Source organism: Gopherus flavomarginatus, chromosome 1 (assembly GCF_025201925.1).
Source record: "Gopherus flavomarginatus isolate rGopFla2 chromosome 1, rGopFla2.mat.asm, whole genome shotgun sequence".
NCBI classification, from domain to species: Eukaryota; Metazoa; Chordata; order Testudines; family Testudinidae; genus Gopherus; species Gopherus flavomarginatus.
Window position 1 is genome coordinate 230,331,511 of NC_066617.1, and position 18,301 is coordinate 230,349,811.

The 18,301-nt window shown below is 41.0% G+C and overlaps 2 protein-coding genes across 18 annotated transcripts in view; one reads left to right on the top strand and one right to left on the bottom strand.

The window, feature by feature from the left end:
- Positions 1-18,301, bottom strand: part of REPS2 (RALBP1 associated Eps domain containing 2) — a 155,165-nt gene that overhangs the window by 40,164 nt on the left and 96,700 nt on the right. For all 16 annotated transcript variants that reach the window (XM_050963807.1, XM_050963797.1, XM_050963816.1 and 13 more), the window contains 2 exons: positions 13,437-13,479; positions 9,349-9,485 (listed from right to left, as the gene is read on the bottom strand). In XM_050963807.1, the coding sequence (XP_050819764.1) occupies positions 9,349-9,485; positions 13,437-13,479 (180 nt within the window). The remainder of the gene's footprint in view (positions 1-9,348; positions 9,486-13,436; positions 13,480-18,301) is intronic.
- LOC127056671 (uncharacterized) overlaps positions 1-18,301 on the top strand; it is a 50,966-nt gene that overhangs the window by 14,538 nt on the left and 18,127 nt on the right. The window contains exons 3-4 of one of the 2 annotated variants that reach the window (XR_007775868.1): positions 1,593-1,799; positions 7,035-9,390. The exons of the other annotated variant lie outside the window; for it this stretch is intronic. The gene's annotated coding sequence lies outside the window, so the exon portion shown is untranslated. Of the gene's footprint in view, positions 1-1,592; positions 1,800-7,034; positions 9,391-18,301 lie in introns of those variants that run through there. 2 annotated transcript variants of the gene reach the window in all.

Sequence of the window (18,301 nt, forward strand, 5' to 3'; positions counted from 1 at the left end):
GTTCTTCAAACAATACACAGTCAAACTGTGGAACTCCTTGCCCAGGGGATGTTGTGAAGGCCAAAACTATAACAAGTTCAAAAAAGAACCAGATAAGTTCACAGAGGATAGATCCATCAATGCTCTGGGTGTCCCTAGCCTCCGATTGCCAGAAGCTGGGTGTTGACGACAGGGGATTGATCACTTGATGACTGCCTGATCTGTTCATTCTCTCTGAAGCATCTGGCACTGACCACTGTCGGAAGACAGGCTACTGGGCTAGATGGACCACTGGTCTGACCCAGTATGGCTGTTCATGTTACACTTGTATTACCAAGGGGACTTTTTTGGTTGTGCATGTGTGTGTATGTAGAGTGCCTATCACAATAGGGTCCTGACCTCTGATTGGGGCCAATTAGATGCTACTGTAACACAAGTATATACATTCATACAGCAGGGATTCAATCTTGCCCTGAACTCTCAATGATCCCGAAGGAGCTGAGGGGGCACTCCACCACTCTCAGAAAGTGCTCAATACCTGGCAGGATCAAGCCCAACATAGTCTAATGGACCTCCTCCATTTCTACTTTCCAGCATTCTCTGATTAACATGCAGAAGTGTGGCTGCTGATTTTATTTATCTACAGTCTATACTGGGCACTTAGTATTCTTTAGCTCAAAATATAAGAACAGCAAGCTGTGCACTTCTAACGAAATGACAGTGACATATTTTTATTGAATAAAATTGCCATAATGCATTCAGTTGTGAGGTGCCACAAACAGTTTTATTAATAAAGCATTTAGTATGGTTTTTAACATGAAAGAGGAGTAGCACCTCAAACTAAAATTACTGGAAACTTTAGAATGATGTTTATTGTATTCCTTGGCAGCTGTCTTCCTTCTCACTTTTATGCGTCTTTTATGACAACAGATTTTCATATTAGCAAGTGCGTAATGCTGTCAGGGTAAGAAAAAATAATTGTCCTGGCTCTCCTAAACTAAAATATAATGCATGATTCTGAAAATGAGGCCTTACCCCTCAAATTGCATCCAAGTGTGTGATATGCACACACACCCCTTTATAGACACTCAGGCTCTTAATATAGACATGCACATTTCATATGTTAATCATACATAATGTTATGTCATATTAATATATATTGCAGTAGCATCCAAAAATGAATTAAGCACTTTCCAAGCATGCAGAAAAAATATTGCCAGCCATGAAGTGTTCACACTGTACAGGGCTCAATTTACAAACACTCACGAGAGTAAAGTTACTCACCTACATATGTGCTGGGTCAGGCCCTAAAATGGAAAGGCAAAACAAGCAAGCAAGGAAAATGTCTCAAGTGATGTAAAGCACACTGCCTGCTAGATTTGCTTTATTTTTAAATGCCTTGCCCATAAACTTATTTGAATACATTTTATACTATTTTAGTATATTTTTTCAAGTGCATTTATCATTTTATGCATGTCATTTCTTTTTCAGTTTTTAAGCCATCTCATTTTCTAATTATTGTTCTTTTCTATTTTCTAAACATTATCTATTTTCCTGTTTTTTAATCATTATCTAGTTTCAGATTTTGTAAAACTGTTTTAAAATGTGTCCAGTGTCCTGTTACAGGGAGGCTGCTGGTTACTTCTGAAAGCAGGCAGTGTGCCACCCCTACTCCCATCCCACCCACCATGGTGATGGAAAACCGATATGCTGCCCTGGCAACGAGCGATGAGGAATCGGCCCCAAAGCTGGAGAAGGAGAAGCCATGTACCCCCAAGGCTGGAAGAATCACAGCCACCGCTCCCAGGAGGAAACATAAGGTAGTGGTGGTTGGTGACTTTCATCTGAGGGAGATGGAGGCACCCATCTGTCAGCCTGACATGGCATCCCGGAGTTATGCAGCCTGCCAGAGCCCCGTATCCGAGACGTTATGGAGGGATTGTCGAGGATCTTCCAGCCCTCTGACTACTACCCCATGCTACTCATCCAAGTGGGCACAAATGATACTGCGAGGTATGACCCTCTGCAGATCCGAAGTGACTACAGGGCTCTGGGTGTACCGCGGTGTGAGGAAGCTGGGAGCGCAGGTAGTGTTCTCTTCGACGCTTCCAGTAAAGGGTAGGGGCCTTAACAGAGACAGATGCATCCTGGAGGTGAATGCCTCGCTGAAAGGATGGTGTCACCAGGAGGACTTCAGCTTCCTTGACCATGGGATGTTCTTCTGGGAAGAAGGACTGCTAAGTAGAGATGGGGTCCACCTTTCAAGGAAGGGGAATAGTATGTTTGGATAAAGACTAGCTAATCTAGTGAGATGAGATTTAAACTAGGGTGGATGGGGGCAGGAGACAAAAGCTCACAGGTAGTCAAAAATATGGAGACCTGGGAGAAGGGTCAGTCTCTAGGGGGGAGCATGGGCTGTTATAGCAGGGATAAGGGAGAAACAAAAGGGAACATAGGAGGGAATCAAATCAGTATCTTAGATGTCTGTATACTAATGCGAGAAGTATGGGGAATAAGAAGGAAGAACTAGGAATTCTAGTTAATAAACGCAACTATGACTGTTGGCATCACATGGTGGGATAATACACATGACTGGAATACTGGTATAGAAGGGTACACCTTGCTCAGGAAGAACAGGAAGGATAAAAAAGGGAGGAAGTGTTGCCTTATTTATTAAAAATGTATATACTTGGACTGAGGCTGAGATGGAAATAGGAGACAGACGTGCTGAAAGTCTCTGGCTAGGATAAAAGGGGTAAAAAACAAGGGTGATGTCATGGTAGGGGTCTACTACAGACCACCTAACCAGGAAGAAGAGGTGGATCGGGCTTTTTATAAACTAACACAATCATCCGAAGCACAGGACTTGGTGGTAATGGGGAACATCTGCTGGGAAAATAACATAGCAGGGCACAGATTAGCCAACAAGTTCTTGGAATGTATTGGAGACAATTTTTATTTCAGAAGGTGGAGAACGCTACTAGGGTAGAGGCTGTTCCAGATTTGATTTTGACAAATCAGGAAGAAATGGTTGAGAATTTGAAAGTGGAAGGCAGCTTAGGTGAAAGTGATCACGAAATGATAGAGTTAATGATTCTAAGGAATTGTAGGAGGGAAAACAGCAAAATAAAGAAAATGGATTTCAAGAAGGCAGACTTTAGCAAACTCAGAGAGTTCGAAGGTAAGATTCCTTGGGAAGTGAGTTTAAGGGGAAAAACAGTTCAAGGGGAAAAACAGTTCAAGTGAACTGGCAGTTTTTCCAAGAGACATTATTAATGGCACAAGAGCTCACTATCCCACTGTGAAGGAAAGATAAGAAATATGGCAAGAGATCATCCTGGCTTATCTAGGAGATCTTCAATGATCTAAAAATCAAAATAGAGTCCTACAAAACGTGGAAACTAGGTCAAATTACAAAGGATTAATATAACAAACAACACAAGTATGTAGGGACAAAATTAGAAAGGCCAAGGCACAAAACAAGATTAAAGTAGCTAGAGACATAAAGGGTAACAAGAAAACATTCTGCAAATACGTTAGAAGCAAGAGGAAAACCAAGGACAGGGTAGGGCCGTTACTCAATGAGGGCAGAGGGAGAGGGGAGAAATAACAACAGAAAATGTGGAAATGGCAGAAGTGCTTAATGACTTATTTGTTTCGGTTTTCACAAAAAGTTTAGTAGCGATTGGACGTCTAACATAGTGAACTCCAGTGAAAATGAGGTAGAATCAGAGGCTAAAATAGGGAAAGAACAGGTTAAAAATGACTTACCACATATACTCGATCATAAGTTGATTCATTTATAAGCCGACCCCCCCAAGATGGATGAGTAAAAATGGAAAATTTTTATAACCTGTTCATAAACCGACCCTATAATTCAGGGCTCAGCAAACTCTGGCTCCTGGGCCATCAAGATAAGCCACTGATGAGCCAAGATGGTTTGTTTACCTTGAGCGTCCGCAGGCATGGAGGTAAACCTAAGTAAACAAAGTGTCCTGGCATGCCAGCTGCTTACCGTGATGGGCCGGGACAGCAACTGGTGGGGAAATTTTGGGGAGGGGGGCGGGGACGGGGGGAGGAGAAGCTGGGAGTCAGGGAACTAACCCCTGGGACCACCCCCCTTATGACCCCTCCCCTACCCCGGTACCCCCACACTCTCCCATCCCATCCCTTCCCACCTTATCTGGGAAGGGCCAGGGGAAGATGTCTCTGGCCTGGCTGGAGCTGCTCTGGTGGACCAGACCTGGTGGCGCAGCCACAGCATGTTCCAGCGGGCTGGGCCGGGCGGCATGGCAGCAGCATGCTCCGGTGGGCCAGGCGTCGCGGCCACAGCTTGCTCTGGGTGGGCAGGGCCAAGCAGCACGGCTGCAGCCTGCCAGCCCTGGAGCTGCAGCTGCTTCGAAGGCTGGGGGGAGAGCAGCATGGCCAGAAGCAGAGAAATTCTGGCCCTGCCTCTTCCCTTCTGGCTCTGCTGCCTCTCCTTGCCCCCTCTGTTGGGGGGAGATACTGTGTCTCACCTCTCCCTCTCTATACCTGTTCATAGGCCGACCCCCTTCTCTGGTGCTTCCCTTTTTCACTAAAAAAAAATTTGTCTTATGAACGAGTATATACAGTAGACAAGTTTGATGTCTTCAAGTCACCAGGGCGTGATGAAATACATCCTAGAATACTCAAAGAGCTGACAGAGGAGATATCTGAGACATTAGTGACTATCTTTGAAAAGTCATGGAAGACAGGAGAGATTCCAGAGGATTGGAAAAGGGCCAATACAGTGCCAATCTATAAAAAGGAGAATAAGGACAACCTGGGGAATTACAGAACAATCAGCTTTACTTCTGCACCCGGAAAGATAATGGAGCAAATAATTAAGAAATCAATTTGCAGACATCTAGAAGTTAATAAGGTGGTAAGAAACAGTCAGCATGGATTTGTCAAGAACAAATTGTGTAAAACCAATCTGATAGCTTTCTTTGACATGGTAACTAGCCTTGTGGGTTGGGGGAAGCGGTAGATGTGGTATATCTTGACAGTAGTAAGGCTTTTGATACCATCTTGCATGACCTTCTCATGCAAGTCTAGATGGAGCAAATCAGGTGGATGCAAAACAAGTTGGAAAGCCATTCCCAGAGAGTAGTTATCAGTGGTTCACAGTCCAGCTGGAAGGACATATTTAGTGGGGTCCCACAGGGGTCAGTTCTGGGTCCACTTCTGTTCAATATCTTCATCAGTGATACAGAACAGCATAGAGAATAGACTTATAAAGTTTGTGGATGATGCCAAATTGGGAGGGGTTGCAAGTGCTTTGGAGAATAGGATTAGAATTCAAAATGATCTGGACAAACTGGAGAAATGGTCTCAAATAAATTGGATGAAATTCAATACAGACAAATGCGAAGTACTCCACTTAGGAAGGAACATTCAGTTGCACATGTACAAAACAGGAAATGACTGCCTAGGATGAAGTACTGCAGAAAGGGATCTGCAGCAAGGGCGTGTTAGGTTGGAAAACCTTTCTAACAGTCATGGTAGTTAAGCACTGGAATAAACTGCTCGGGCAAATTGTGGAATCTCCATCATTGGATATTTTTAAGAGCAGGTTAGACAAACACCTGTCAGGGATGGTCTAGACCAGTGTTTCCCAAATCTGGGACGCCGCTTGTTTAGGGAAAGCCTCTGGTGGGCTAGACTGGTTTATCTGCCGCGTACGCAGGTCCAGCCGATCGTGGCTCCCACTGGCCTGGAGCAGCGAACCACGGCCAATGGGAGCCGTGATCGGCTGGACCTGTGTACATGGCAGGTAAATAAACCGGTCTGGCCTGCCAGGGGCTTTCCCTAAACAAGCGGCATCCCAAGTTTGGGAAACACTGGTCTAGATAATACTTAGTCCTGTCATGAGTGCAGAGGACTGGACTAAATGTCCTCTAAAGGTCCCTTCCAGTCCCATGATTCTGTGATTATTGCCTTGGCCTGTTTTATATTTAGTTTCATCCTTTATCCACTCACATGGAGGCACACTCCCCCCACCTTGCAGCATGGATCTAACAGATCCATGCTATAAGAACTTCCCCAGCTGGTGGTGGCACCCAGAGTTTCGCAGTAAGGATGATGGCAAATCCCAAATGCACATGTGGCAAATACATTTTCTGGTTGTATTAGTTTTCTATGAGAAACACTTAAGGGCATGCTGGCGCAAGAGAACAATGAGCAACCCCATGTATATCCCTGCTCCTGCCCCAATCACACTTCCCCAGCCCTAGCCCTATCCCTAGCTACTACCCATCCCTTCCTTTTCCTGGATTGCCAGGAAAAGGAAGGGATGGGTAGTAGCTAGGGATAGGGCTAGGGCTGGGGAAGTGTGATTGGGGCAGGAGCAGGGATATACATGGGGTTGCTCATTGTTCTCTTGCGCCAGCATGCCCTTAAGTGTTTCTCATAGAAAACTAATACAACCAGAAAATGTATTTGCCACATGTGCATTTGGGATTTGCCATCATCTTCTCAGAAGTCTCTGCAGAAAGCAACTGATTCTCTTTTCCATGTGGGGAAGGGAAGATCCATGCTTAAAGGGTCTCCTCCACATAAGAATTATTTTACTTAGATTGTACACTGTTTGGAGGAGACACCAACACGTGTGCCTAGAGCCTAGCAAGATGGAGCCCCGAGATACTACTGCAATAGAAATAAATAGTAATGGAGGATGTCAATAACGCATACAGAGGTTATTATAGAAGTGAGAGGGAGAGGTTCTGTGGCTTGTGATGTGCAGGTGGTCAGCTAAACGGTCATGATGGTCCCTTCTGGCCTTAAAGTCTATGAGTAATTAGAATTGGTCAAGAATTTTTGAACTTTGAACATTTTCATGGAATAAGGGGAAATTTTTTGTCAAACACTCTCATGAAAACATTTCCCATTTTTTGCCCAGCAATAATAAAATAAATAGTAGGTTGTGATCTGGCCCTCACACCTACATAAGCTAAGATAAAATAATAAAATAAAAAGAAAGTTAAAAAACCTTGACAAATTCTTGGTAAAAACATGGTATTTAATTTACACAGAGTGAGGTAGAGCAACAAAAAAGCTGGCCCTGAATTACTGACTACTATGGCTGAAACCAACATCCTATAGTCGTTTTGGAAGAAGCAAGTCCACTGACTGTTTGCTTACACACCCATTCAAGAACTGGTGCCTGCATTCCACATACAATACCTTGACTGCAAGAATATTCTCAGTGGGACTTGAGTTCCAAAAGTAACTCAGCAACTAAAGCTGCCACTCACAAATTCATTTGTAAATACTTATTGGGCTATTTTGATGGATGATACAACACACATTTAATCTGTAATTACATTTTCTACTGCTTCCATCTACTCAGGAATCTTATTGATTATTGCAGCTACAGTTGTACTTGGCCAAAGCTGCTTTTCTTTCCAAAACAAATAACCTGTGTCACACAGGCATTAATTAAAGAACTGTAATGAAGAACTGAAATTAAACAGCGAATAAAATGCATTTCAGACTATATTATACAAAAGCATTACATTTCAAAGATAACTGCACTGCTATAACATGGCCTCTGATCATCACCAAAAAACCAGAAGTTAGCCCAGACTGCAGTCCAGAAGAAAACTCTTTAATGACTTTGATAGACAGAAAATGTTGTAAGCAGCCAGACAGCAGGTAGCCAATGCAGACTGTTTTTAAAGCCATGACGCCTGCCAAAATTCAGAAGAATACTTCACCCATTGTTGGCCCATGCTATTCTCAATATTTTATTTCCAAATTCACGTCCACAGGAAGAATCTGAAGGCAGACTCACAACGTATGAAAAAACCACAAGAGAGAGAGCACATTGTATCCACTGAGAACATTCACCAACACCATCACCTGTCTGCCTCCTGTAGCTTGTTTCAGGAGCCCAAACAGCAGAGCGTCAGAGACTTTTGAATGTGTGAGGTCAATCTCGGTGAATGACACATTCTCCCATTTTTCAAACCCACTCCTTTCCCAAAACAGGGATTGTTCCTGCTTCAGGATGCAACCATTAACAGGACCACCAACATTCCTCACTGCACCATCACCTAGCCTGCAAAACTTTTTACCAGTGACCAGAAAGCAGGAAAATCTCTCATTACAGCCTCTTACCCAAACTGGCCGGTTGGGAAATGAAGACCACTACAAAAGAGTCCAAAAATAGCCAAAAGGCAAGAATATCCCTTTCATGATGTTCTCCCCTCTCCTGCGGATCCAAGAAGCAAAAGACTCCACGTGACAGAACACCAGGTTGCCCCGGGAACACCCTTTCTCCAAGTCCATATTATGTATAGCCTTGGAGAAAAAATGGGCAAGTTTCTTATCTAAGTGAGGGCATAAAGAGGAGCTAACGATGTTGCCAATTCATGTATGTATTTAAGTGACATTTCTGCTTGTACTTGAAACATGCTATTATGTTTCCAGGAGTGAATAAAGTTCAACAATACATATAAATGTGCACACGTACACCAACATGCTGTGTGCCAAGGGCTATATATTCAGCAAAAATAATACATGGTGAACCTACAGTGAGGATTAATGTTGTCAGCTGCTAAACCAAAGACAATGTGGTAAGCAAGGAGCTAGTAATCTCATTTAAAAAAACCCAACGTCTTATATTGGTATTATTGAACCAAAGCAAGATCCTGTTATGTACAAACCTATGCAGAAATGCACCAATTTTCCCCTGAGTAAATACACTAATGGCCTATATAACTGATGTTGGGCAGAAAACTGTACCTAAGGATATCTTGCTCAATCAGTTTTGGAAAACTTCTGCTTCAAGACACTAAAGCTGTTCCAGCTGCTTTCTTTCACTGCAAAAACTGCTTGCATTATGTTTGAAAACTGTGTTATCTTGAAAGCTTAGTCATCAGTGAACAGTTTTATAAGAAGAAAAGATTAGAACATATGCACAGTGTTGTATAATTTTACTACTTGTTGACACCAATACTGAACTTTTTATTTTTTGTTTAATAACATTATTTAATGTTGTGCTACCATACATGTTTTCTAACAACAATATTTTAGCTATGAAACTATATGCTTAAGTGCCTCCCTATTTAGGGAAAACACTTAAGGATGTGCTTAAATCCCATTGGCTTTCATGGAACATCCTGCTTTCCCGAAAAGGAATCCTTTCCTGAATCATAGCCTCAGTGAACAACAAAGAAAATATATATAAGATTATCTTCTCAACATCTGATGCAGAAATATATTGGTAATATTAACAGTTGTATATGTAAATATTTATTAAGGATAGCTAGCTATTTAGAATAGATGTATTTCTGAAGCACTTATCACAGTAGAACCTGAGTGATAAGCAATAGGAATGTTTACCTTGTGTGTTTTGCTGGAAGATTTTATTTAGGTCCAAGGAGGAGGCTCTGGAATGTGATTTCTGCGGCCTTGGTGGGGGCATAGGGGGCTCTTCCCCCTTTTTCATTGCCTCTTCAATAGATGTGCTGGAATAGGACCTAAAGGAAAATAAAAGAATCTCAAAAGGAAAATAAAATCAACTGATATTTTCAGACCATTCATGTGTACAAATGTAGTAAATATTGAGTGGAGCTGAGCTTTACAGTGGAACATCATTGACTCATGGACTGAAAGGGCAGCTGATGGCGGTGGGATATAATATTAGATGGTACAGACGGCGGGCACTCTTGCTCTAGAGAGTGGGAGGGTTACTTTTAAACACACAGAACAAGTACAAGTGTTAAAAATGCCTTTTAGCCTCATTGTTTTAGTTTTATAACTTCAGGCTCCACTTTAACTCAGAGGGTCATGTGACCTCAGCCAACAGCAGAATAATTGTAGTAACTATCTTGAATACACCTGAATGAAAATTTCTTTCCTCTCTGCCAACTTTCTTCCTCGCCTTCTCCATAAACTTTAATTTGAACTCTCAACATGCTGGGCTCTTGCTGCCGCTAGGAGTATATTAAAAGTGCTAATTTGCTTCTGAAGCATTTTCACTATGATATTTATTTCCTACAATATGGCTGAATTCTGAAAAGCACAAAAATAAATAAATGCAGCCAAAATGTTGCATTAACTGTAACATAAGTTGTAGTACTTAAAATAACAAGGTGTCCTGGCAGGAGACTACTTTCAGCCTGCAGTTTTGATGTATTCTGTCAGCATCACCCCGGGCACAGGGCTGCTGGCAAAGCAAAATCTCCCTGAGAGGCTCTGTAACAGTGCAACATGCCTGCAACCCCATCTCCTTTGCAGGGTCTGCAGCTGAGTGGGACTGGCCAAAGAAGTGCCCAGTCTTACTCAGTTCACCCTCACAGGACCTGCTTATGGGGCTCCCACAGACCACTGGGGAAATTAAAAAGTTGCCTTTCTCTAATGGAATTCCTGGGGGAGGGCAGCATTAGAAACACTGCCTGCCCTCACCATTTCAGGGAGGAGAAATCTGTACCTCCTTGAGCAAGCAGGCCAGACAAACCCAGGTTTTTTTTGCTCTAAATCTGTTGTAGCAGAGACAATCTGAGCTGTCCGATTCAGATCACATGATTCTCCTTCAGCCAATGAGCTAGCTAGTTGGTAATTTGGGGGCCTAAACTAATAATTAAGTGGTAGGACAACAAGGCAAAACTATTTGAACTCACATTACCATGCCTTAAACTGGAATGTGACTGTCTATTCATAGGTGCAATATATGTATCACTTGAATTCACCGTTCACAATGATCCATTTTCATGATACAGGCTGTGCATTATGAAGTGTATGTTCTAAACACTTGTAACAAGTTTCATTATCTTGAGTGGAGTCCAATAATTTCTGCCGTTGGAGTCACAAGTTTTTTCTGCAAGGCTGCAGACTTTACTCAAATCAGAACTGACAACATGAAGTGTTATACTTACTATAACACATTACGCATGACAAGCAAGACGAAAAAACATTAAGCAACAACAGGCAAAAACTCCAGCTAATGGGAAAACGGATCAGCAGCTTTTGCCAAACTGGCAGTAGTTAGTAGGCAATTCTTTGTTAACAGGTTGGACACTGGCAACTTCAATCTTATATTTTTGATTAAACCAATACACATGAGGTAAAACCAAACTTGTTTCAGGGTTCACATGCAACATTTTGCCTTTGCTTCCACTGCATTTTCACCCCAGGGTTTAGAATCCTCCACCCAACTCATTTAAAACCTGATCCAAAACACATTGAAGTCAGAGGGCTTTGGATTAGGCCCTAAGATACTGCACTTCAAATATATACAATAAACAATGGAAGGGGAGATATACTGGAGAAAAAATAGGCAGCTTTATACTTTATCATTCATTGTAAGGAACTGTAAAGCAGTGCCTAGGAGGCAAAAATGCATCTGGCCTTGCAGAGCTAATACAATGCTACTTGAAGGCCACCATATTGACTGAGACCAGGGATTGAACTGGGGACCTCCAGAACTAAAAGCATGAATCTCTATAGATTGAACTAAGCTAAGAGGAGTAACAGATACCTCTCTAGAGTTGCTCAGATAAACTTCAAGGGAACCATATTTGTCACAATATGCAGGTCTATCAAACTTGAAATGCTGTCTATTTTGCAGGAATTTGAGTTTTAAAATAGTCAATATCCTGTTGCAACATTATTTGAATGAAATCAAAATTTAAATAAAAAAAGTGGGGGGGGAGGATTTTTGATTTTTCCTCTGCAGAGAATTTCAAAATGTTCAGGTTTTGTTCCTAATTAAAACAAAGCCAAATTCTGAAACTTCGAAATCCTTTGCAAAATGCAACTTCTATCCTCTACACATCTCCATCATATCCTCTGGGGATCAGGCACAGAGGGGAACACGAAAACACACACAGACCTGTGCGTTATGCAATACATGCTAGACAGGGGTTCTGAGGTTAAAAATGAACTTAATTCATACTTTTGAAGTATTATATCGAAGTCCCTCAGTCACATGATTTTCTTTTCAAAGTAATTTAAGGTCCCTACCCCCCCATTTTATGATTTTAAACCACAATTAAGTGAATTTTAAGACAGTAAACGCTCCAACTTGAGTTGGGCACAAAGTGTGCAGGTGCTGTGCAATCTTCCTGGACACAGACTCTGTCAGCCATGTCTCTCAGCCCTATCCTGCCATTCCAGGCCAACATACAACTCATGACCAAAAATCTATCTGTGTCTAGTTATATGGTGATTCTGTCATGTGGCTAAACAACCTGTAGAGACTGAGAACTCCAACAAATCATATTTTCTTGTGCAAAGTAAACTCAGCTCTCCAGAAGTAAAAACTTCCTTATCACATCACATCAACCTTGCATTCCTCTTCTCCGACTAATTCATTTCTAGTTTTTGCATACCTGTCCCAAGTGCGTTTTTTCTTATTTCATTTTCTACTACTCACTTTACTATCCTATTAGATATTCATATTCTTCCTCTCTCAATACTTTTTTCCAACCGTGAAGTATATCAAACTTCTGTCCTGCAAATACTGTCTGTCTGCAGCACCAGTGTACTCCTTGCTGTAGTAGGCCAGTCAAATTCCTTTTCCTCCCACCCTTCAATTTATTGCCACTTTGGGAGCAAAAATACATCTGCTGCAGAGAAATCTGCTTAATACTTTTACAACTCCTGGCTTTAGAGGCTATATCTACAATCCTTGAAACAAACTCTAAACAGGCAAGCATATAATTTTGTTCTCTATAGCCTTTAGTTTAATTTCAAAGTGTTTATTTCTTTTAGTTTCTCCCATTCTTTGGTTTATCCTCCTTCTCTGCCAGGCTCTTTTTTTCTCCTCCTTCTTCTGTTTTTGTTCAATTAATTATAAGCTTTATAAAGAAGAGACTCATGATTAAACATTCATTACATCAGAGAAAGAAATGAAGCACTAAAGTAGTTAATCTGACTGGTTGAAATAGACAGCCTAAAGTTTAATACAAGATGTGGGCATACCAGAATGCTGATCAGCCAAAAACACTGCTTAACATACTTAGTGTATTTTTCATTACACAATATTTTCAGACACCAGTTGCCTTTTTTATTCCCTGCAAGTAACCAATCTTAGCAGCTTTAATTTTTAATCCACATTCTTATATGAACCATATACTGTGTTCTGCCACACACCAACTGGTTACTGTTAGATATGATACTACACAATTCAAAAGATAGGACACACTCAGCCGCATCAGATGCTGCCATTATTGGTGCTCTCTAGATTGTCCAATGTGGCTATCCGTATGTAGCATGCAACTTTCAATTAGATGAAGTCTCGAGACTGTTCCTGAAATGGGATGATGACAGGTCTCCCAAAATAACATTAGGCTGGCTTCTATTTCCACCGCAGTTAATAAAATGCAATATCAACACCTTCACTCCTACACAGTTTGATGTTTAAATAATACACTGTTGAAGATCTCTTCAGATGGGAATATTTCTTTGACAGAAACAGAAATAAGTACCTGGATCTTGGTCTTGCCTTGAGTGTGTTCGATTCCTGAACAACTGAAACCAAAAGATTACTTGTTAAAAACTTTAAAAAAAAAAAAAGAAGAGGATGTTTCTTTATCTGCAGAATGATAGGTAGTTAGAATTAATTACAAACAAATGGAGGATGTCAGAGTGATGCTTATCCCTGCATAATAATGAGGATTTGATTGTTTTCACTCCTCACTCCCCATCTGTCACTGTGAATGTTCTCATCATCCACATAGATCTCTAGTTCTTTTTTTTAATTCCACTGAGACCGACTATTCCAACTCTTGGCTTCAGTTACACCTTGCAGCAATAAGTTCCACAGTTTCAGAGTTGTTTAAAAAGTATTTTCTTTATTGATTTTAAATTTGTTAACTTTAGTCAGTTTAACTGTTCTTGTTTTATGAGACAAGAAAAATAGCAGTGAATGATTTACCTTCTCAGAACTATTCCTTATATATGTACATCCCTTTCTATGAGTCTCCTCTTTAAACAAAAAGTAATCCTGAAAAACATAACTTTGTGATTGCTTTCAAATCTACTTCCCTGAAAGAGAGATTCTTGGGGTATTACACCTGTGTAATCAATTTTAAAAGTCTAAGATAGGTTAGTTCCTTTTTTATTAAATTGTTATACTAGATAGTATTCTAAAGAGAACCCAGAGGGATGGTACTAGAGAGAGACTTTTGGTGTTATTTGTTACTTTCAGAAAATCAGCATTTTGCCAAAGGTTACCACACTCCAGTATCTATCTGATCTTACCATAGATTTTCTTATGCAGAATCTATCTGTGATAGCAGTTTGCAAATGCTGACTTTTTAATGGCTTGTATTATTCTCTTGTATGCACATACCAGTTAGGGGGTTTACAGCCATGCAGAACAAATGAGATAGCAGGCATCATAATGTAGATCCACAGACATGCACTTTTTCCTCATAAGAGAAGTTGTTTGCATGGGTTTTACATTATTGACTGAAGCTCTGCATGGAGGATATACAGATGCAACTGGTAGTGATAAATGTTCAATAAGAAAACCACTTATGAATGAATCTCTCAGTAGATTAATGTCATCAACAAACTGACTCAGCGTCATTCCAGATTCCAGTGTAACCAACTCTTAACTAGCAACTAAAAGAAGAAAGGAGAGGGAATTACCATTAACAACGAGCAATAATGAATATTTTTTTAGGTTTGAAACACTCACAGAATACAATTTTAGTAACAGATTTCTACAATCTTATGACCCAATTTTGACAGTACTGATAATGATAACTTAAATTATATGTATAATTTTTGAAAGATTTGCCTTCTCATTTTATATCATTCAAGGTGAACCATATTTTTAGAATATTTATGTTTTCTTCAGAGCATCTCCACAAAACTATAGGGAAGGTTGACATCAGAGTCCTCAAATGATGTTTTGTTGAGGTGAACATGGGGAAGACTGAATCCTATTCTGAACTGATTATTGTATTAAATAAAGAACTATATCAATGCAGCGTTGTGGTCAAGGCCTTTTTTTAAGCAAGTGAAAGTCAGAAAATTCAAGATTAAGATTCAATGACACCCACAACTCAACCGGGGGTGGGGTAGGGGGAAAACTATTTGGTTTTTTTCTCCTAAATAAGAAAGATAGTTTATTTGTATGTGCAACCATTAAGTTGCAGAGATAGTGCCAGCAAATGTAACAATACTTCAGTCCATTGTTTCAATGCACATAAGCCTGCATCTCACATGAAAAATACAAAAGAAATGTCACGGACACTAGCAATTCCCAATTCATTTATTTTTGGAAACTCAGAATGGAGATTCTGGGCCTTTGGGCTGTAATCTAAGGTCTTGGAGTCTGTTCAGGTTTGGAAAATTAAAGTGTGTGGTGAGTCTCTTTAGAGGCTGAAGACTGAAAGCCATACATTAAATGGTGTAATATGCTAAAGTGGTAGAAAAGCAAAAGGAAGAAACAAAGGATTTCTTGACTATCCTAAAACACTCGTTCACAGTCTGCAGCACACTGAGCTGCTTTGTGCTTGGCTTAAGCAGCAAGAGCAGAATTTAAGCTGTTATTTGGAAATAATTAAGGACCAACATTTTTAAACGTGGGTGCCCAAATTCAATAATGTAATTTCATACGGGCACCTAAATAAGTGGCCTGATTTTCAAAAGTGCTGAATCAAACAGTTTGCATTGACTTCAAATTACTAATCTTTATGATTGTGAAGAAAACCTTCCAAATGTGAACCAATGAAATGCTGTCTTTCCTGAATTTATAACACAGGCAGATAGCCTGAATCAATAGCTCCAAGAGAGATCTGAACTTTCCCTATTCATTTCAATTGGAGCCCTGCACAATTCAAAATGTGTATCTCCATCTGACCTATAATCCACGAACATGGTCTGCAGATATCTTCAGATTTGCAGGACTCTAATCTTAGTTGAGTTTTAGTCCTGAAGCCTAAAGATAACGATGATATTTAAACACTGATGATCACTATAGGAAACCTGTCTATTATTGTGGCTTGACAAAACAGGTCTTTTGCACCTCTTATCTTCTGTCACATCATCTAACCCAATCCCTTTGCCAGTACAAGGACACCTATAGAATATTCTCTAGTACTCTGTCCAGTCCAGTTTTAAATAACTCAATGTAACGTGTGATGGGGCAAGGCCAGATGGCTACAGTAAAGTACTGAGAAACAGGTGTGTTAGCCCCAGGCTAAACAAATCCCTAGTACTCTGGTAACCAAATGGCAGTTGCTCCAGGTTAATCAAGGCACCTGCGGCCAATTAAGATCTTTCTAGAAGGCAGTGGAGATAGCTACTTTAATTAGAGTACCTGCAGCCAGTCAGGGCAGGCTGGTTAGGGCACCGGGGTTTGAGGGGGAGCTCGCTCCGGTCGGGCGGGGAGAAGCCAGAGGAGAAGGAGCGTGTGAGAGGAGCTGGGAGCAAGAGGCCAAGGAGCTGAGAGTGAGAGAGTGTACTGCTGGAGGATTGAGGAGGACAAGCATTATCAGACACCAGGAGGAAGGTCCTGTGGTGAGGATAAAGAAAGTGTTTGGAGGAGGCCATGTGGAAGTAGCCCAGGGAGTTGTAGCTGTCATGCAGCTGTTACAGGAGGCACTATAGACAGCTGCGATCCACAGGGCCCTGGGCTGGAACCCGGAGTAGAGGGCGGGCCTAGGTTCCCCCCCAAACCTCCCAACTCCTGATCAGACACAGGAGGAGCTGACCCAAACTGTGGGTTCCACAAGAGGGGAAGATCACTGAGGTGAGCAAATCCGCCAATAAGCGCAGGACCCACCAAGGCAGAGGAGGAACTTTGTCACAAATGAATTACCACTACTACCTTGGTGGACTATTCAACAATCTAATTCTGGGGCAGGCAACCTATGGCACGCGTGCCGCCTGATTTTCGGTGACATTCACACTGCCTGGGTCCTGGCCACTGGTACAGGGGGCTCTGTATTTTAATTTAATTTTAAATGAAGCTTCTTAAACAGTTTAAAAACCTTATTTACTTTACATACAACAATAGTTTAGTTATATATTATAGACTTATAGAAAGAGACCTTCTAAAAACGTTCAAATGTATTACGGGCACATGAAACCTTAAATCAGAGTGAATAAATGAAGACTCGGCACAGCACTTCTGAAAGGTTGCCGGCCCCGGTCTAATTGATTTCATAACATCTTTTTTCCTGATTTATGAAACCTAATTCTTCCTCCTAAATTTCATCCCATTTATTTCCCTTTGGACTCAAAGGGAGTCAGCAAGTAAGGGGAAAGGGATTGAAGGGCAGCCGGTAACGAAGGAGGCAGAGAAGGAAAAGGGTTGCATCATCTAGGGAATTAAGACTCTGACTCTAACCTTTTCAGGGGTACAAAATTGTGCCACAAAAGAACAGAACAGCAGCATCCATTCCATCTTCATGGAGAAAAGGTGAAGGAGGGGCTAGAACTTGCAGTGGCTTGGGAACAAGTGGGAGCAATGACAGCTTTTCCAAGGTGTACTGCTAGGAGTCCTGCTAAACTGAAACTCAGAAATCCCAGGGGGAGTACAAAGAAAGAAAGATAAAGATTCTGCCACTAACTTTCCTGCCTAGAGGGAAGTATGTATGTAGAAGACCACACAATCAGTCAAGAACATGAGCTGAAGATAGGAAATCTTGCAGTTCCCAAGTGTTTGGGAAGGAGCCAGGAAAAAAAGAGTTGAAAATGAGGCACGCAGCTGTTGAGGAGCCATTAATAAACTTGAGTTTTAAGGCACAACTACTAAGACAGGCCCTTGGGGTCAGTTTGATTAATCAAGGATATCTTCATGATTAAAAGGATGAGAAACTTCAAATTTTTTTTTTAAAAAGCAAACCCAGATTTGCACTAATACCTAAGTGGTTAACCACTGAGATTTATATGCTCTACTGAGACCTGATAAAGTTTTCAAATATTCATAGCTTTGCAAGGAATATTTTTAGGAAGATTGGGTGGTTAATTTTAAAGGCATTACTTCTCACTGAGTGAAAATAAACAAACAGAACAAGTATGAAGTTTCTGGACCAAGCAAGCGATTTTTGACATATGCCATTCCAGAAATAAAACTTTCTAAAATGATAGGGGTGGGGAAGGGAATCAATAGCTACATGAAAAGAAAGCTACTTACAGCCTGAACTGTGGCACCAGTGCTATAGCACCATAATTCCTATCACAAATTTTAATTTTTAAAATTGCTAAGCACCCATTGACTTCTGTGAGAATTATGGGTACTCAGCTCCTGTGAAAATGAAGACTGTTCAAAATCATTACTGGCAAGATATAATGTTTACTCTGTGTTTGGGAAAGGTTTCCATCAACAATTATA